Raw genomic sequence first — 21,417 nt, 5'->3', positions numbered from 1 at the left:
AGGCTCTGAAGTCACATATGCGCAGGCTGTAGCCACATTCGAGCCACACAGGCTCTAAAATCACTGGTGTTCCTCAAGAGCCTCACTGGGCTATTAAAGTAAATGAAAATGCCCCCGGACGCTGTGCCTACACAGGGACCGACCTGCGCCCCTACGGAGCCTCTCGGGGCTCTAAACAACGTTGGGGCGACCCGCTGCCAACCGGGGCCGCCCTTCCCGCACCACTATCTCCACGTTGGAGCGGCCCACTGCAACACGGGACCGCTCTTGACCTTGTGCCTCCACCGGCACCGCCAGCAACATCACGGAGCCCCCCCAGCCCTCTCAACTCACTGGGCTGGTCTCTCCAGGCGGGGCTCCCCTCTCTCTGGCTGACAAGGACGGACTTTAGTCCCTCACACGGCAACAGCTGCAGCCTCACGGAGGCCCTTCCACTCACCGGGCTGTTCTCGGCAGGGTCGGCTCACTCTTCCCCTGGCTTCGGGGGCAACACACGGCTTCGGCGGCGTCCCTAGAGGTCCCGGTTACAGGGACCAATCAAGGCGCGGCTCGGTAGACGAGCCTCCGGTCGGGTGACGCTGCTCTTCCTCACCTGGCCCAATCACGTTGCGGCCTTTGCGGCGAGCCCCCTTCCTCGCCCGGGAGTCAGCCAGTAGCAGCACGGCTCCCGGGGCTGGCCCTCCTTCACCAGGCAGCTTCGGCAACCCGACAGCCAATCAGAGCGCGGCTCTGGATAGCGATTGACCAATCAGGTCGCGGCCCCTTCGTTTCTTTCTCCGCGGCTTTGCGGAGCGGGGTAAACAGCTGCAGGGCTCTCTCAGGCCCCCGGGCCGCGGCGGTGAATTACGGGCTGATGATTCCCACGGCCACAGGTCGCAGTGGGTGCGGCTCAACCCAGCAGTTTCGTCGGGGGTGATTCTGCACGCAGGAAGGCACCACGGGCCTCCTTTCACTCCCGATGTTGTGCCGATGAGCACACCGATCTCCCACACGGCCATAACAGCACTACCACGCGCTGAGGGGAAAATTACAGCGCTCCCAGCGCTAAAGGTAACAATAAAGCCAATAAGAAGTCCTTCAGCAGTCCAGGACCTCAGCAGTCCAGGAGTAAGGGAGGGAAGCAGCATAGCCCCCAGCAGGAAAAGTCCATCAGGTGTCCAGGGGCTGGTCAGGGCTCTGGGATTCCCCTGAGCCCCAGCAGCAGCACGCCCCTGGCAGATTCAAGTTAGAAACAAGAACATTTTGGAAGGGGACACAGCCCCTTCTTATACAGTGAAAAGTCTTTGAAGTCTTTGTGTAGGCAGTGTGAGAACCAGCTAGAACTGGTTATAGGGAAGTCCTGTCAGTATCAGGGACAGAGGTGACAGCCGCCCAGCAGGGAGGTGGAGCCAGCATTGTGGCAGGCAGGCACAGCCTCATTCACTCTTAGGTGCTATCTCCACCCACTTCCTTGGCAGCAGATGCTGCCTTTCATCCACGGGCTGACTCAGACAACCTCCTGGGGCTCTGCAGCCCCTGTCATCCTCAAACCAGACAGTCAATCTACAAGCAGGCCCAGGCACCCTGGGCCAGGCTCACCAGCCAATCACACGCCAGGCACAAATTACACAAATATGCCAACTTCTCAAAGTGGCACTTCTAGACTAGACACAATCATGCCGCATACACCATTTCGCAGCATTCAATCTCACGAGTTCGCACATATCAAACTCGACCCTGCACTCCCCACACATCAGGAACTACCATGGGCATACATATTCCCCATTCATTCCTACGGGAGGGCAGGTCACTCACCACACATACACAGAGAGCACACGCACTTTACACTGTACCACAGTGAAAAAGTGCGCAGAGGCCTAAAATCATCAACACTAGGTTCCAGAAACAGACTAGGAAAAAGCAAAAAAAAAAGTTTCGTGGTGAACCTGCCAAAAGGGCCAGGTTCAACACAACCCCCTTCCAGCCAAAACGCAGGGTAGACCAATCACTCCACTGATGGGCTTCACTGCTTAGGGCGACAAAACACGGACCCGCACGGCAGGGACACCCTCCGGTTTTTCACCACTCTGAACCCACATAGATTTCTCTCAACAAAAGCTCTCTGGCACAACTAGGGTACCCCACTGGTACACACTAGTCATCCACAGCCAGGACCAGGCCCTAGGCCATCCAAATATCACAGGTCCTAACCAATCCACAGAGCGGGGGGCAGTAACCCCTGGCACACAATAGCCATTCTCCACTCTCTCTCTCAGTGTAGCTACAACTACCACTGATCCTTCAACCTAGGGACCACACCCTCAGGCTGACCAGAGGTCACGGGCAAGAATGCCCCACCCTACCTCTACTTCTGGGTTCCCGCACCCTCACAGGGAAGCACTCACCAGAACACAACTCTCCTACCAGATCAGGACCTCACTCCATCACTGGTCTACCACCTGGAAACTATTTCACTTCTGAGGTACAAAGCACACAGCATAGTTTCTTCAAGCAGGTGGGGGGACACAGCACACAGCAAAATCCCCTTTCCTCTACCTTAGTGGAAACAACAAACTGCAGGTAGGCCCCAGAACACACAGTAAGGGCAGCCCCCTCAGTCTCTTCAGCTGATCCACTTTGGTAGAGATTCCTCTTGACCTGGAAGCTTCCTAATCTCCCAACCTAGGATCTAAACCCTCAGGTTGCACCAGGGTCAGAAGTACACCGTCCCTCTGCACCCCCTTCCAGAGTTCTGCACCCTCCACTTAGGAGCGGTACTACCCAACACCAGGACCGCCGGAGTTCTGGTTACAGACACTCCCCGTCCTCTAGACACAGGAAGATCCTCCTCAAATGACCGGTATGTACAGCCTAGGTCCCTGACCTGGCGCTCCCTTAGGGAACCCTCCAGGCCCAGAGACAGGGTTTCGGGCCAACTTGGGACACACCGCCCACACTCACTCCGCCTCCACTGAGACAGGACGTGAGCCCCTACACCCCTACCATCCTAATGGGACCTAGCTGAGCTACACATGAACCTCTTCACCTACACAGGATCATCAGATACACAAGACACTACTTTTAGAATCACTCCCTAATGTCTCTGCAAGACATCTAGCACACCGCCAGACATCCACCTTCTTGTCCAGTGCCTCTGCAGGACCTCCTGCACACCACCAGAGGTACACCTCCTGTGCAAGCTCCTTTAAAAAAAACTCACACCAACTCCTCCAGTTCAACACAGCACTCATCCACACACTCCCCCTCCAGACTGGCGAGACAGTTCCTCACTGCCCCGGACTCTCAACCTGTACCCCTCTTACTGAGCACCAGGCACCATACTCTGGGAACTGGGAATGGGATTACACGCACTGGACACATTTAAGCTGCCACCACTGGATCCTACCATACTGGGGAATCCAGACACACACACTACACTCAGGGGATAACCACCCTCCCAAGCAAGTCATTTCTCCTCCACACTCCCTCTCTTCCATCTAGCCACACAGGGTCAGGGATTGGGATTGGGCACAGGACCTAGCAAGGGATTCCTAATCTATGGGAACCTCCCCCTCTACTGGCGTCCCGCCCCGTCATTTTCTCTCATCTGCCACTAAACATAAAGCGCAGGAACACAATTTGAAAATGACACTCTTGAGGAAAAACAAAATCAAAAACAATAATCCCAAACATGTGACTATCTAAAAAAATGCAGAGTTTTGTAATGTAGCCAGCTGTCGCTGTGGCACTGCGCAAACACAAGTCCAAATCCGCACCGCTGACCAACAATGTTAGAACTGGCTATTTCTGGTAGGCTAAGGCTGACGCCAAAGCCAGGCAGAAACCACCATTCTAGTCAGGGCGAGGGAGTCACATGCCAAGATAACCCCTGCTCACCCCCTTGGTAGCTTGGCACGAGCAGTGAGGCTAAACTCGGAGGCAATGTGTAAAGCATTTGCGCCAGCGCACAACAGCAACAACATCCTAGGCACACCACAAAAGGAACTCCACACAAGGTTATATTAAAATAACTTTTGTATTGTCAAAACACATCAGATAGAAATCACACATGTACATGGTGCCAACTGGCCCGGGCAACATTCATTACGGATTATTTACAGGACAGGGCCACATGGGCCACTGTCAGAATCAACACTTTTAGAAATAGCACTTTTAGAACTTAAAATAAAAGATATAAAACAAAATAACAATTATGAATCACATCCAGTAACTACTGGGAACAGGTAAGTACCACCTACGCAACCCTAACCACCTTAGGAGAATGTCACGCAGGGGACCAGGACCTTACTAGGACCACCTGTACTAAAAAGAACAACCACCTAAGAATAAAATACACTTAGGGGTATAAACAAGAACACATTACCCATGATGTATGAAACACATTCAGAGGAGTAGTAAAGGAAAACCACCTAAGTATCACACAGCGTTTAGGGGTCTAGGAAAGAACACATTACCCATGATGCATAAATATACATTCAGAGGAGTAGTAAAGGGAAACACATGATGCATAAACCTACACATTCAGCGGTGTTAAGAACAAAGCACATGATGTCATAAAAATACATTCAGAGGTACCAGAACAATACAATAGCGCAAAAATCACATGATGTCTAAAAACATTCAGAGGTGCAGGAATAACACATGATGTAAGAAAACACATTCAGAGGTGCAATAACCCTACAAATGCGCAAAACCTACATAAGCCACCACCTGTGGCAGTCCCTAGGCCAACTGGCCTTGTTGGGGCTAAGACGCCCTGAGTCTCAATGTCAGGGGCCTAAACGGTGCAGGTGCCCACTACTTGCTGGGCACCTGTAGACACTCACAAGGGCCTAAACGCTGCAGCTGGCACTAAGTGCCGCGCAGCTGTGACTGGTCGGGCACCTCTGTGCCATCTCTGTCCCTCTCAGGGACTCACTCTCCATCTTGCGCCTAAACAGTGCAGCTGCCCACTAATTGCTGGGCAGCTGGAGACAAACTGCGACAGGGTCCTCGCTGACCCTAAAACAGAACTGTGCCACTGTTGGAGCCACCCAGGCTCTGAAGTCACATATGCGCAGGCTGTAGCCACATTCGAGCCACACAGGCTCTAAAATCACTGGTGTTCCCCAAGAGCCTCACTGGGCTCTTAAAGTAAATGAAAATGCCCCCGGACGCTGTGCCTACACAGGCACCGACCTGCGCCCCTATGGAGCCTCTCGGGGCTACAAACAACGTTGGGGCGACCCGCTGCCAACCGGGGCCGCCCTTCCCGCACCACTATCTCCACGTTGGAGCGGCCCACTGCCACACGGGACTGCTCTTGACCTTGTGCCTCCACCGGCACCGCCAGCAACATCACGGAGCCCCCCCAGCCCTCTCAACTCACTGGGCTGGTCTCTCCAGGTGGGGCTCCCCTCTCTCTGGCTGACAAGGACGGACTTTAGTCCCTCACACGGCAACAGCTGCAGCCTCACGGAGCCCCCCCCAGCCCTTCCACTCACCGGGCTGTTCTCGGCAGGGTCGGCTCACTCTTCACCTGGCTTCGGGGGCAACACACGGCTTCGGCGGCGTCCCCAGAGGTCCCGGTTACAGGGACCAATCAAGGCGCGGCTGGGTAGACGAGCCTCCGGTCGGGTGACGCTGCTCTTCCTCACCTGGCCCAATCACGTTGCGGCCTTTGCGGCGAGCCCCCTTCCTCGCCCGGGAGTCAGCCAGTAGCATCGCGGCTCCCGGGGCAGGCCCTCCTTCACCAGGCAGCTTCGGCAACCCGACAGCCAATCAGAGCGCGGCTCTGGATAGCGATTGACCAATCAGGTTGCGGCCCCTTCGTTTCTTTCTCCGCGGCTTTGCGGAGCGGGGTAAACAGCTGCAGGGCTCTCTCAGGCCCCCGGGCCGCGGCGGTGAATTACAGGCTGATGATTCCCACGGCCACAGGTCGCAGTGGGGGCGGCTCAACCCAGCAGTTTCGTCGGGGGTGATTCTGCACGCACGAAGGCACCACGGGCCTCCTTTCACTCCCGATGTTGTGCCGATGAGCACACCGATCTCCCACACGACCATAACAGCGCTACCACGCGCTGAGGGGAAAATTACAGCGCTCCCAGCGCTAAAGGCAACAAAGCCAATAAGAAGTCCTTCACCAGTCCAGGACCTCAGCAGTCCAGGAGTAAGGGAGGGAGCAGCATAGCCCCCAGCAGGAAAAGTCCATCAGGTGTCCAGGGGCTGGGCAGGGCTCAGGGATTCCCCTGAGCCCCAGCAGCAGCACGCCTCTGGCAGATTCAAGTTAGAAACAAGAACATTTTGGAAGGGGACACAGCCCCTTCTTATACAGTGAAAAGTCTTTGAAGTCTTTGTGTAGGCAGTGTGAGAACCAGCTAGAACTGGTTATAGGGAAGTCCTGTCAGTATCAGGGACAGAGGTGACAGTCGCCCAGCGGGGAGGTGGAGCCAGCATTGTGGCAGGCAGGCCCAGCCTCATTCACTCTTAGGTGCTATCTCCACCCACTTCCTTGGCAGCAGATGCTGCCTTTCATCCACGGGCTGACTCAGACAACCTCCTGGGGCTCTGCAGCCCCTGTCATCCTCAAACCAGACAGTCAATCCACAAGCAGGCCCAGGCACCCTGGGCCAGGCTCACCAGCCAATCACACGCCAGGCACAAATTACACAAATATGCCAACTTCTCAAAGTGGCACTTCTAGACTAGACACAATCATGCCGCATACACCATTTCGCAGCATTCAATCTCACGAGTTCGCACATATCAAACTCGACCCTGCATTCCCCACACATCAGGAACTACCATGGGCATACATATTCCCCATTCATTCCTATGGGAGGGCATGTCACTCACCACACATACACAGAGAGCACACGCACTTTACACTGTACCACAGTGAAAAAGTGCGCAGAGGCCTAAAAGCATCAACACTAGGTTCCAGAAACAGACAACTAGGAAAAAGCAAAAAAAAAGTTTCGGGGTGAACCTGCCAAAAGGGCCAGGTCCAACACCTCCAGAATGGAGTTTCCAGCTGTAACTTTCCGGAATAAAGAGGTGCAAATCTTGCCTTCCCTGATGGAGATTCTCAAGTCTAGAAAGTCAACTTCACTGTTGCTTATCTGACCACTGAAGTGTAAATTTAAATTATTGACATTCAAATGTTTAATGTATGCTTCTGCTTCAGCCCTAGTACCCTTCCAGAAAATAAAGAGATCATTGATGTATCGATGCCAACCGATAATCGATTGGACCCATTGATGATGGTCATCGGCCCAGGCCACCTGCTTCTCCCACCAGCCTACGAACAAGTTTGCGTAGCTGGGGGCGAAGCAGGTTCCCATCGCCGTCCCTCTAGTCTGTCTGTAATGCTGCTTCGGAAATAAGAAGATATTATTAAGACAGAAGGTAATGAATTCAAGTAGCATCTCATTGTGTAAGGTAAATTTTAGTGATCGACTTTTAAGAAAATATTGTACTGCCTGAGTGCCCTGATTGTGTGCAATACATGTATACAACCCTGTAACATCTAGAACAATTATCCACATGTCTGGTTCCCATGTGATGTTGGCAATGGTTCGTATGAAATCAGTAGTGTCCCGGATGTCCGAGGGCAATGTTTTCACAAAATCAATCAGGATGAAGTCAATATATTGAGACATTGCTTCCATAAGACTCCCTTTGGAAGAAATAATTGGTCTCCCTGGTGGGCGAATAATGTTTTTGTGTATTTTGGGCAGATAATAGATGGTTGGTGTAATTGGTTGCCAACATGTAAGGAATTTGAGTTCATCAATGTTCAACATGCCTTGAGCCATCCATTTGTCAAGAAGAGTATGATGTTGGACAATACTTTCATTGTACTCTTCTTTGCTGATCTTATTATAACATGTTGTGTCATTCAGTTGACGCATTGCTTCGGTGCTGTAATATTCACGAGACATGAGAACAATGTTACCTCCTTTGTCTGATGGTTTACATACCAGATTTTGATTCATTTTCAGTTTCTGTAATGCAATTTGTTGTTCTTTTGTCAAATTCCATTGTTGGTTCTGGTTGATCACTGGATTTTGAAACCTTAATTTCATCAAGTCACTTTTTACCGATTCTTCAAATATGTCAATCCAATCATGTGGTATTGTTGGAATGAATTTGGATCGGACTTTGAAGATTGTCTTAGGTCTTATTTGATTAATCCCATATTGAGCCACAGATTCAGTCACTTGTAATTCACTTATCGGTTGACTTGCCATTAGTTGCAATAGATTTAGATCGTCACCGGCTAGGTTCTCCAATTCTGTGTCCAAGGTCACACTTTGCGAATCAATGTTTGGTGTAGCCTTCAACTTGTTAAATTTCAAGAAATTAAGCTTTCTACAGAACTGAAAAAGACCAATCCTAGATTGAGTGTATTCGAATTATATATATATATATATACACAAGGTAGGGTGTTAACCTTCGCAAAAAAATACGACGTACCAAGAAAGGAGGTGTCTTGGTAGGAAGCTTTGGGGATAATCTCACCTGAAGTCACATCCGAATCTGACGTAACGGATAGCGAGGCGGCGGCGGCGGATAACAGACAAAAGAGATCAACAGAGGGAAGATCTAAAGGAGGCCAAACTGCATCCCCTCCCCTTTTTCACCACAAATGTACCGTAATACGCCAGGCCTGGCTTCGCGGGGGCAAGTTGAAGCCACCAGAAAATCAAAACGCAGGACCCGCCGGGCAGGCGGCGGCCGGAAGAGGACGAGGGCAAACATGGAAAAACAAAAAGAAAACCTACAAGCGCTAAGGATGGAAGACAACTTAACTGTAGTAAATCTCACACAGAAAAATTTAACTGAAGCTGAGAAAAAACTCTTAAGTTTAGGGCTAAGTTTCTGCCCTAATAATAAAATTGAATACACTCAGACAAGAATCGATTTACATGGCTTTGTGAGGAAGCTTAAACTCCACAAATACCACAAATTGAGATCAGCATCGAAAGGTCCTAAACTAACATTAAAGAGGATGACAGCAACTGATGTACTAACATGCGAAGATCTAAGAGTTGTGGAAAACCTTGAAACCTCAGACTTGAACAAGACACACTAGATACCCAAGATGATAATATGGTCAACAAAGCCATGAGGAACGATATAGCTCAAGAAAGGGAAGAAAGCGCATTTAAACCGGCCTCCACCTTCTGCCCGGTAATGCCATGGGACGCAATTGATGCATTCTCTGAAACAGTTCTCAAAGAACTGACGGATATGAGAGGGTACCAAAGAACGTTGAAATGGGAGGATAATATCTCAGCACAGGAAAGAAAAGCGCTAAAGAGCCTACAGGAAGATGAGGAAACTATCATCAAACCCTCCGACAAGGGTGGTAATGTGGTGCTTTTAACCAGAGACTATTACCGCAAAGAGGCCCTAAGACAACTATCAGACACTAACTATTATCAAAAAACAGGTACTGAACAGTATAATAAGAGTGTATTACAGTACGATGAACTCGTGAACAAATGGTACAAAAGAGCTATGCTCGGGAGTGAGGAAAACATCTTCTTACGCAGTAATAACCCGACAGTACCTACTTTCTACCACCTACCCAAACTGCATAAAAATGCCACTGAACCACCAGGGAGGCCGATTGTGTCTTCAATTAACGGACTTACAGAAAACATGTCCAAATTCATTGACAGTTTTTTATTCCCCCTGGTGATCCAATTGAAATCCCACGTGAAAGACACAAAAGACTTTTTGTCAAAATTAGAGGATCTGGTTTGGGACTCTACATACTTGATAATGGTATTGGACATAACCAGTTTATACACCAACATCAAGCATGAACTGGGAATAACAGCTGTTGAACATTTCCTCAATAAGAGATCGGCAAGATTTGCTTTACACAACTGCATGCTACTGGAGTTTGTGGAATTCTGCCTGACCAATAACATCTTCCTGTTTGATGACCAACTGTATACACAGGTGTCCGGGACTGCGATGGGCACCTGTTTTGCTCCCAGCTACGCGAATTTATTCGTGGATTGGTGGGAGGAGCGGGTGCCCTTGGCACTTGAGACCAGCGGACAGGAGGCAGGCAAGGTGGTGAGGTGGTACCGATATATTGATGACCTCTTCATCGTGTGGCAAGGGACGGTGGAGATGGCCCATCAGTATATCGAGATTCTAAACAACAACACCTGCGGCTTGCACTTCTCGGGGACAGTTAGTCCGGTGGCAGCAGACTATCTGGACCTGAGGGTGTTTGTCGAGCAGGGTAAACTACACACCTCCCTATACCGTAAACCCACGGCAGGGAACTCCATACTAAGGGCAGACAGCAACCATCCCGTCAGACTTATACAAAGTATACCCTACGGGGAACTACTCAGATTGAAGAGAAACAGTAGCAGGGATGAGGATTTTGAAGTAGCAGCAAAACAATGTGTTGAAAGATTCACCGTAAGAGGGTATGAGACTCATTCCCTAAATAAAACACTAAACAAAGTAAGGAAGATACCAAGGGCGAGTCTACTACAATCCAAAATGCAAAACAAAGACCTAGACACAGGGGGAAAATTCCGGATGATCACATCCTACTCCACACAATCCTGGAACCTTAGGAGAATTCTTGCCAAGAACTGGCACATTCTTTTAACCGATCCGGTGATTAAGGAGGACATCCCTCTGCAACCCCAAATAACTTCGCAAGGCAAGATCACTTAGAGACACCCTGGTAAGAAGTCACTACGAAAAAAAGAAACCTAAGAAAAACACACTGGCTGAAATGAAGGGCTTCTTCCCCTGCGGAAAGTGTAAGGCCTGCGCAGGGAGTAAGAGAACGCTAACATATTGGGTACCGGGAGTGGAGATGACAAAGCCCATCAAGAGATTTCTCACTTGCAGCACACCATTCGCTGTATATTGCCTTGTATGCCCGTGTGGTCTCAGATACGTGGGTAGCACGATTCACCCACTAAAAATCAGAGTACTTGAACACCTAAGAGCGATCGATAAAGTAGACCCCTCTTATCCTGTCGCAAGACACTTTGCCGACACACACAACAGAGACAGGAACAAATTGCAATATTTTGGACTTGACTGCATCCCGGTAAATGTGAGAGGGGGCGATAGGTTAAAGCAACTTAGACGCCTGGAGTCCAGGTACATTATTGATCTGATGACTAAGTTACCACTAGGGTTGAACAGCGGAGAAGAACTCGCTGTACATTTGGGGAAATGAAGAACAGTCTTTGAACCGATTAGAAATAGCACGCTCTATGAACACTGGAAACTATGTTACTATTTCTTGTCATACATAGACAATTACATGCAGAATAACTACCATCTGACACCCTGTAAAACCTTAAAACTCTAAAATTCAACAATGAAATAGAATAGGTAGCAATTAGAGGTATACCCTCATCACTTGTCTCTAAATGTATATGCTCTTGTTTATGGTTTATTAGGTCTTGTTAAGGGGTTTGGCCAGAAAACATATGTAAATAATATGTGATGAAATGCACCTCACCAAGACAATAAGCATCTTCTGTTTTTTTAACGCACAATGGTGTTGCATTTGTGATACGGCTATAATAGAATAGAGGGACGATAGCGGAAGCATGATTACACTTTGGACACACATCCCGGTTATGTTGGTTGATAAAGCATATCTAAAACCCCTATTAAAGGTTTTCAAGGGGTTACTTGCCGATCCACGGCGAGATTCTGAGACCCACATATATGTTAAGACTATGTAGCATTATCATCTCATATTTATGGTTAATAGTTGAGAGTATGTGACATGATACCAATACCCGGGATGACAAGCCGATACACGGCATTATTCTTTAACATCAGCTCTACAATGTAAATGATTTATGCATTTGTAGTAAACAAACGGACTCGATTTGTACATTCCAAAATGGCGCGACTTTTTGCATGTATCATGTAGTCCCCTTTCTATGCTATGCATTTTGCCATGTGACATGAATTTATATACACTGCTGATCTGTGCGCGAGCATCAACACTGACGAAGGCTTGCAGCCGAAACGCGTTTGTTGACTCTGAATATTAAACCGGGAGTTTGAACACCAACTTGCCCACGAGTGCTGTTTTCCTAACGTATTTGGGAGGAATTTGAGCTACATATACACATATATATATATATATATATATATATATATATATATATACACATATATACATATATATATACATATATATATACATATATATATACATATATATATATATATATATATATATATATATATATATATATATATAGCTACATATATGGTTTTCACATATATGTGATGTGTTTCCGAGGTCCCGCACATAGGCGGGAATACTCATGTGCTTATGACTATTGATGAGGATCCCCTGGAAGAGAAGTGGGGAATACTCGATCGAACTGTGAAATGATCTCCTTTTGAATGCCCCCCAGGTGCCAGACTGAATCTGGAACTTTTCCAGCAATTGCCCCTTGTTGCCGACAGGTGGCACCATTGTACTTCACAGTGGCATTGCATGGCATAAGAGTGATGCCACAGAGCTGTATAAAGGCATTACCCCTGCACACTCACATCTGATTTCTGATCAACTCCTACATGGCCTCAGATGCTGATCAGCTAAATTAGACTGCGAACCTGACAGCTGGTCAAGCCTAACTTGGGACATTTTTAGAATCTTAAAAAGTTCACTCAGCATAACAAGAAGGGGGGAGGGTGGTTACGAATCTCTATATATATATTATATCCATCAGAAAGAGTGTTACCAAAGATAATCTGGTTGTTCTTTTGATGGATACTTCTAGCTGCAGACAAGTCACCTTCTGAATAGTACATTCCTGCAGAAGCTGAAAGGCCATTTCTGCAGACCTGAGAATCGAGGCAGTAATGCCTGATGAAGGTATGGGTAGACAGCCATGTGGCTGCCTGGAAAATGTCCAGCACTGGAAGACACATAGCCAGTGCTGTGGTGGTTGCCTCGGTCGTGGTAAAATGCGAACAAAGACACTCAGAAAGCTCCTTCCTGGCCACAGCATAGCATGTTTTCATGCACAGGACAATCCACCTAGAAAGGGCCACCTCTGACCTGACCTTCCTTTATTAGCACCAGTAAAACCAATAAACAGTTGGTCTTCCATCCAGGGTTGCTTCAGTGCACTTAAAAGTTAAAACCAGGTGCTCCGTTCAGGTTCAACCAGCGAAATAAAGCAGGGAGAGTGATGGACTCGCACATTGAAGGGTAATATCACTTTTGGTAGAAATGAAGGATGAGTCTGTAGCACCACTTATCAGGGAAGAGGGTGATATATGGAGGTTGCCCTGATATTGCCTGCAGCTCACAGACACTGTGTGATGATGATGATGATGAGTAACACTGCTATAACGGTCAGAATTAACAACTGCATATTGGCTCGAAGGGCATGAACGTCAAGAAAGTAAGGCCCATGTAAAGGCCACATTGAGGCATATTAAAGGGTGCAAGAGGAAACATATAAGTAAGCCTATTTTTAAAGGAATTCATCACAACTGGTGACTTGAATAACAAAGGGTGTCAAGCAAATGCAGAAAGGTCAAAAGGGTCAACAAACAACCTTTAATTGTGGCCCCTCCAAAGCCTTGCTGGGCATGAGATAAAGTAAAGAAAACACGCGACTTTCTATTTAGTCCAAAAAATGAAGCAGTGTGTTTAAAACTTTAAAATTATTTTAAGGAGTTCACGTGGGTATTTTAATCTTGTTTTTGCTGCTGTTTGCACAAGAGGGAGATGCTGTGCTCTTCTTTCATCTCCCGTTCTGCGGCTAGCTTAAAGTCTCAGATAATGTCAGATACTGGATTGCGTCCTATTGCATATGTACTGCTGCTACTGTTTTGCTTTCTGGTTAGTATAGAATATGCTTTATAAATTCGGTTTGCTGCCAAATCAAATACTCTGCTGACAATGAATTTTGCATTTAATTTTGTATTTTAACATGTTGACAGTTATTGTCACTCGTACATTTTTTATACTTTTTAGGATACATCTTGCCATTTTACTCTGTCCTCTGTCTGTGGAATGATTTTTACTATATTTCCATTTTCTTGTATTATTTTGTATGTATTTTATGTGGACCTCATAAGAGTTCCAAATCTTAATAAATATTTGAATTTGAATTGAAGGAAACATTAGAACATCAGCAAACTTATTTTGAAGAGAATCAACTTGATGGCATGCACTCCAGGCCACGAACCTCACTTAATGACCAAAATACATGAACTTGGTAGATAGGTGCCAAGTTGCAAGAATAAGAGTTGGGAAGGCACACAGGAGAGCAGGTGGAATGGGTCTCCCAATGAGCATAAAGGCAGAAATTCCAGTGCACCGTATTAGTGACACTGCCCTTTCTTGGTAAACATGAAAGAAATCTATGCAACATGCATCTCACTGGGCAAAGATTCCTTATATCACCTGGGTGCAGGCACACTTCATAGTCTACCAGGCATGGTCTGTTGAGTTCCTCTGCCCTGCTATTGACAGAGCTGGTTAGATGGCTGGTCGTCAGACAAATCCCTTAAAAGTTGAGCCATGGCCACAGTCTCAATGCCTCCTGGCACAGAGCCCACAATCCCACACCGTCCTGCTTGCTGCAGTACCACAATGTGGTTGTCTTACCCATCAGGATCTGGAGTAGCTTCCCAATGATGGATGAGAGCAAGGCCTTCATGGCCAACTAAATGGCACAGAGCTCCAGATGATTGATCTGGTGCTTCCGCGCTACTGTGAACCAAAGACCGCTGACTTCCCCCTTCCCCAGATAACTGCCAAGAGACAATGTATCCATTATTGTGAGTTCTGCGCGTACCACAGGTCAACAACCACTCAAGTTGCAGAGCAGCTTCTTCAAAAATACAGCTGTCGTCTGAGAAGCAATGCCATTGCTGGGCCAATTGCAGTCAGGGGATTCACCCTTAATCCTGCAAGTGCCAGTAAACACAAGGGACCACAGAAGAAGCCTCAAAATTGTCCATGCCAGAAATCAGGAGTGAGCCCAAAATATTTATATCATAACCAAATTGTCCAGGACTCGCTGTGGGAAAGGAAAGGCCTTGAAATTCAAAGTTCCTGGATCGCTACAATGAAGAGAATTCTTTTGGTTTGATAAACCTGTGGGTTGCAACTGGGATATCAGCTCATTCCAGGAGAATCTCAGGGATAACACCAGTGACACAAATGTCTGTAGGTGTGCTGCAGTGAGCCTTCAAGAGCAAGTCATCTAGATTCCTGAAATCCGAGTATCCTTACATGCAAAGCTGGGATGCAACCCTGGTCATCACCTTCATAAACATGCAGGAGCCTGATGTGAGGCTGAAGGGCAGATCAGCAAATTGAAAGAGGTCGGCCTCCATCACTAACCAAAAAAAAGATATGTGGGAATGCAAAAAGGGCAAATGAAAGTACACACCCTGCGAGACCAAGGATGCCCATTTAGTCCCTTGGATCCAGGGCAACAAGGACTTAGGCCAAGGTTGACATTTTGAACTTGTCTTTCTTTAGAAAAGTGTTGAGTAACTTGGAGTCTAATATAGGCATGAGACTTCCGTTCTTTATGGACACCAAAAAGTAAAAAGAATAATACCCTCTGCCAATCTCCATCTCAGGAACTCTCTGTATGGCCCCGCTGGTCAGCACTGACTGAATTTCCTGGGCAAATATGGAGGCAGAATCCGCGGATATCTGGAGAAAAATGTGGAGGAGCAGAAGTAAAGGGGGAGTTTAACTATCTTTAACAACCTGTAACACCCTGCTGTGCTCTGAGGTTACTGCATGCCAGCTAGGCAGGTAAAACAAATTCTGCCTCCTATCGGCAGCGCACCCCCAAGGGAAGGGGAATCAAAGCAGCTTGGTTACATTGGTGGAAGACAAAGATGAGGCTGCTGCCCATGGCCTCTGCTACCACATCCTCTGGACCCATGAAAAGGCAGTATGGTCCTTTGTCAGGGCTACCTTTGAGGATATGCAAGACCCTAAAAGTTTCCTCTTAATTTCCAGTATTGTTGGTAGAATTAACAGATGGGGATAACAAACTTAAATAGCAGGATGGTTCTTTTTGAGGTGCTCCAACATAGAATCAGCTTGGTCTCTAAAGCGCCTTTAGCAGTTAAATGACAGGTACATAAGAAAAGCCTGTACATCCCCAGAAAAATCTGTGGTGTATAGCCAGGCATGATATATATTTATCACACTGGTGTCTATAGGATGACCAGCACAGTCCGCAGTATCTAGACCAGTTCTCAGTACACACTTAGTTGTGTCCAATCTGTCTTGATTTGCTTGAGCATTTCAGAATTCCACTGGAATGGCATGCATTTAGCAGCCAGACAGCATTCAGGGGCCTTCGACAAGACTGGATGAGAAGACCGTTTTAGCAAACACATCTTTGTGCTTTGATTCCATATCTGGTGAAGCAGTGGGGAATGCATTGGGGTTTACCTTGCTGGTGGAAGCCTGAACAATCAAACTCTAAGGAGTCAGCTGCTGGATTAGAAAATGCAGGACTTCCATGGGCAGGCATTTGACACCTAGCCACAAGAAGACTTACTTCAGAGTTGAAACAAGGCTTGTACCAACTTGCATTTAATGTCCGTGTCAAAGCTTTGTTAAAAGGCAGCAAGGTTTCTTAAGTAGCAAGCCCACGCTGCAAGATCGCCAACAAGTATGCTGTGGTATCTACTGTGTTAGCTGAAGTTTCAAACGTTCTACAGCACTGCAATAAAAGGCATTCTCCTCTGCAGGGTACTGCAGTGGGGAGTCAGACTGTTTCAGAGGAAGTAATGAATCTACTGACATTCTATAAATATAAGCAAGTACCAATGTAATCGGGGGACGTTAACTTTCCACCTCCTCATCATCATTGTTGTCATGTAGACTGTTTTCAAAGCCCTCTGAAATAAACATGGTCCTCTAGGTAGTTCTGGTGTAGAGGAAGTAAAACTGCCTTGGAATTCTCCCAAATCATGGGGTCCGCTTTGGCTATCTCATAACAAGACACTGGCAGAGGACGGCACTCCATCTACTCTGGATCCAAAACGTGTGTCTGAAGTGGATCTGTGGTGGGTGCCACTGAAATAGAGGCCAGTGCTGCTGAAACCAAGGCTGGCGCCGACCACGGCGGGCATGGCCTTCAGTGGAGATGTGGCGGTATAGGCCTGTGCTGGCTGGAGGCAGGAAAGGAGCCAAACAGGGTTAGTCTGAGCTGGGACACTGCCCACCACAGAAAAAGGTCTGGGGATCTCTGCAGTTCCATGGGGCCGAAAGGTGCTCCAGAAGGAATTGGAATCACCTGCAAAAGTAGCAGCATAGTTCCTTGAAGGGTGCAGGGTCAACCACAGCCCAAGGAAGCATGTCCGCACCATTCAGGGTACAGGCATTGAGTCAGACAAGGTAGGCATTGAGTCGGTTAAGACAGGGGAGTCCGATTCTTCGAGAGCAGACTTTATGACATCTCATTGGGGAAGGAGTTACAGCATTGAGAAAAGTCTGCTTGGACTTCTTGTATTTGTGGGAAACTTTGTCCATAGACTTTGACTTACCTGGCGACAGCTACTTGGAACAGGAACGGGACCTGCAACTGAAGCAACTCCACGACTTTGAATGAAAGCGAGTTCATGGCTTGAAGCATGATCTGCCCAGTTTCTTGTGATCAAAGATGTACAGTTTTGCCTTTTGATCCCTGGGTATATCTCTTGGGTGTATCAAGGAGCATTAGTCACAGAGCTTTGAGTCATAATTATGCAACACAAAAACCACAGGCAGACATTGTGCTAATCTGTGACCAATATCTGCTTCCTACCTTCATGGCATCGCTTGAACCCTGTGGTCTTCAGGGAGGAAATATTTTCCTTGGCAAATTGTTGTGCAAGGAACTGTTTTAAAGTTGGTAAAACACCAAGAAAAGGTTTTAAAGTTTAACTCTGGATCTGCGCTAAAGGGCACGGAATGAAAGGAACAGATATCAGCACGGAGGGGTGGCACCTATATATGGCTCCGTCTGTCACTTTCGGGGTGGTGTGCTTTCGCCATTGAGTCTGATAGCACCCCCTGTTGGTGCACTGGAGCAAATGCTGGAAAAGTTCTGTATCTAGGGGGAAACTCAAAATGTTAGGATCTAGGGGGAAACTCAAAATGGTAGGAATCTATGGTTAGAAGTGTCCATTAGAACAAACAGCCTAAGGAGTAGTACACACTTAAAAGACTTAAAAGAAGATTTAAATTGGATGAAACTCACCAGTAACTAGGCCCCGGTTAATTTGCCCTCCTAAAGAACCAAGGAGGCGGACAACTCGAAGTCTTACGTCTGCCAAGGTTGAACCTTCTTCCTAGAATCAGAAAAAAAAAATATAAAACAGCTGTATGTATTGCTGAAGCACATAAAGAGCAGTAAACAGGGATGCAGTCAATGGAAAATACCAATAACAGAACTTCAACAGACTTTCCATTGGAGAAAAAAAAAAAGAACATCACATTTGAAGACCTTTTACACAGTTCACCAGTCCACCCAATGCCACATCCCAAGCTATGCATCACATTTACCAGTCACCACAAAGTCTGTGATCCTCCAGTTTGAATATACTGTCCATAGGGACCCAAGCTCAAACAATATAGCTTTAGATCTCCTTGTGTTTGTTTTAGATATATACACACAAAAATGCATCCTTGTCATCCTCCCCAGCCACTTTGAAAACAAGTTCTCTCAACATTCAGACACTGGCGTAACACAAGCCCCCGCAGCCCCCGCAGTGCGGGGGGGCCCCGGCCGGGCCCCTCACTCTGGGGGGCCCCCCGGCCCCGGCCTGGCCCCTCACTTAAGAAGATCTGCCGCACAGTGAAGACTGCACACTAGGCTGTGAAAAAATGGCGGCCCCGGCCCCTGCGAGTTTGAAATGGTGCACACTGCGGCGCACCGGCCGGGGCCCCCTGGGAGTCGTCACGTCAGTCTCAGTCGATTCCGAAAATAAATGGTAATGGTGCGGGCCTAGTCGAGTCTTCTAAATGGTGCGGCTTGGGCGGGGCCCCCGAGAGTCAAGTCCGACTCCTAGATGGTGGGGTGGGGGGGCCCCCGACGGGGCATGCTGCTGTGTGTGACCCGGTCCCTTGTGAGACTGAGTGAGGCTGGTGGCACTGATGAATCTCAATCTGACTGAGTGTAGATAAAGTGTATACAAGGAATAATACACACTCAGTTTATCTTTTTTTCCAGTCGATCAATCTGATTTTGATCATCGATGAAATGGCGGCGGGCCGGGACAGGGTGAATGAATGCGCGCGGGCGGCGGGCGTGGCGTGCACACACTTGTTTACTCCTCCACTTGTTTGACTTTCACTTTCTAAGTCAATTTCTGCCGCGTATGCGCGTGGGGGGCGGGCGACGTGGCCGGGGGCAGGGCTGGCTGGTGAGTGACCAATGGTCTGATTACATTTGGCACAGCACTGCAGCAGCACATGCGCGCAAACACGCAAATGCAAGGTGTGGCGTGAGCGGGACATCACGTGTGGCATCAGGGGGCGCGCGCATAGCCAAGCCATAGTCAAGAAGAAGAGAGAGAACAGAGAAGACAAAGCCAGGCCCGTCCACGCTCAGACAGGACTGTCTGAACTTGAAGACTGAAGTAAGTCCGTCCGGCGCACACCTGGTCCGGCGTCCTGTCACATGCGCTGCGGGGCCTCCGGCCTTTATAATTTACAATTACATTGCCCGAGGTATAGAGGGCAGAGTACAAAAATATGATAGCATGCTGCATGATGTGGTGTTAGATGTACAAAAATATGATAGCATGCTGCATGATGTGGTGTTAGATGTAAAAAATATGTCTAAAGTCTGTGACGTAGGTGGCGCAGCCTCACCGGTGCCCCATGTCTCGTGGGCTAAACTCTGGGCGATAGTTACAATATGTTAAGAATTGAGCAATGTTCAGTCCAACAAACCTTCTAGCTCGAAGCTGCTTTCCTTCATTATAAAGATCACCCACCTGCCTGTGTCATTGCAACGTCGTTCAAGCTCAGGGTGTATGGTTGACTCAAAGAGCCAGGTATACACTTTTGTACCCCATAGAATCGTGCATATAAACGAAGATTCTGGGTGTGTTGGTGTGTTCAGCCAGGCTAGAGCCCATTGCAATTGTGCCCTGGTGTAATACGGCTCGAAATTGGGCACCCCTAATCCACCCTCAGTGAGCGGACGTTGCAGAATGGGCAGCGCAACATGACAGCGGCCCGGTCTCCAAATCCATTCTAGTAGCAACCTGTGGAGGTTTAGAAAAAAACTTCTGGAGAGTATGATGGGGAGGGCCCGGGCCGCAAAATAATAGTTAGTAGGGAAGTACTAACATTTGCAAACTGGCCTGTCAGAGATAGCGGGAGCGAGTTCCAAAAGGGAAGTGACTGGCTAATTGCTTTGTCCAGATTGCCCTCCTTGAGGTCACGCTTAGAATCATAGACAAGCTAGCTATAGTCGTGGTTACCGTTAATCAATTCACCTCTACGCACCCCGAGTATTAGATCCCTCCCCTCAAAATCGGTTGCTTCCGTTATTATAATCAAGCTTATTGTGATGATCCTCAAACGTTTTCACCGCCACTCGCAAGAGTACCTGATCTGATCACTTCACTCCAGCAATTCTTGTCACCGTAGGCCAATACCCCACCGGTAATTATAGTATGTTGCAGTTGCTGCTAACCCTCATCACCGTTTCTGGTAGTATCTTAACTGCCACTCACTCAACTTATAACAGCAGGCTGTCTCCAGGCAGTGCCCTTCCATTTCTGGTGCTTTTCTGCGGTTTTAAGTTCTTCTTAGAGTTTCTTATTGCTCAAATGGATGCAATTTCAGGTATTTATCTGCTTCCCTCTTCTTCGTGGCTTGATTTTGCTCGCGAGAAAGTGTCACTCATAGTCGTTAAAATGTCACTTATAATTACACTGAAATAAATTATGAAAATGTCACTCACAGCAATCTGAAACCTTGGCAGCTATGACTTATAACTTTCGATAAGGCAGAGAAAAAATACTAAACAAAGCGCCTCTTTCCCTGACCCAAGTTCTGGCTGCTTTTACAATAAAACAGCACTGCGAAAAATAGCAGTTGATTGATTTCCGGCTAAATGTTTTCAATAAACATGTATTCCTTCGAATACTTAATTTCTCACTTTTTGAGATGACGCCCGCCTGCCTCCCCGCCTCAAGTGGTAGAGTCAATAATTTTAAAACTGTATTGTGAGGCGATGGCTGGGAGCGCGGGAAAGAGCGCGAGGCTCAGCGTTCCCCTAATGAATACATGCGCCGCGTTATTGCTTTGATTGTGGGATTTATGTGACTGTAATTTCAATGGCAGGCTTCACGTGGCCAGCTTGAGCCACGCGTTGTTTTTGCTTTAAAAAAATATGCCTTTTCTAAAGTGCTGGG

At 47.6% G+C, this 21,417-nt stretch overlaps 1 protein-coding gene across 1 annotated transcript in view; it reads right to left on the bottom strand.

Moving 5' to 3' along the window:
* Positions 1-21,417, bottom strand: part of PRKDC (protein kinase, DNA-activated, catalytic subunit) — a 3,158,350-nt gene that overhangs the window by 2,763,440 nt on the left and 373,493 nt on the right. The window contains exon 23 of the mRNA XM_078687323.1: positions 18,246-18,336. Within this exon, the coding sequence (XP_078543449.1) occupies positions 18,246-18,336 (91 nt within the window). The remainder of the gene's footprint in view (positions 1-18,245; positions 18,337-21,417) is intronic.

Source organism: Lissotriton helveticus, chromosome 4_1 (genome assembly GCF_964261635.1).
Source record: "Lissotriton helveticus chromosome 4_1, aLisHel1.1, whole genome shotgun sequence".
NCBI lineage: Eukaryota > Metazoa > Chordata > Amphibia > Caudata > Salamandridae > Lissotriton > Lissotriton helveticus.
Note: the sequence above shows the minus strand (reverse complement) of the source record. Positions and strands in the feature narration are given on the sequence as shown.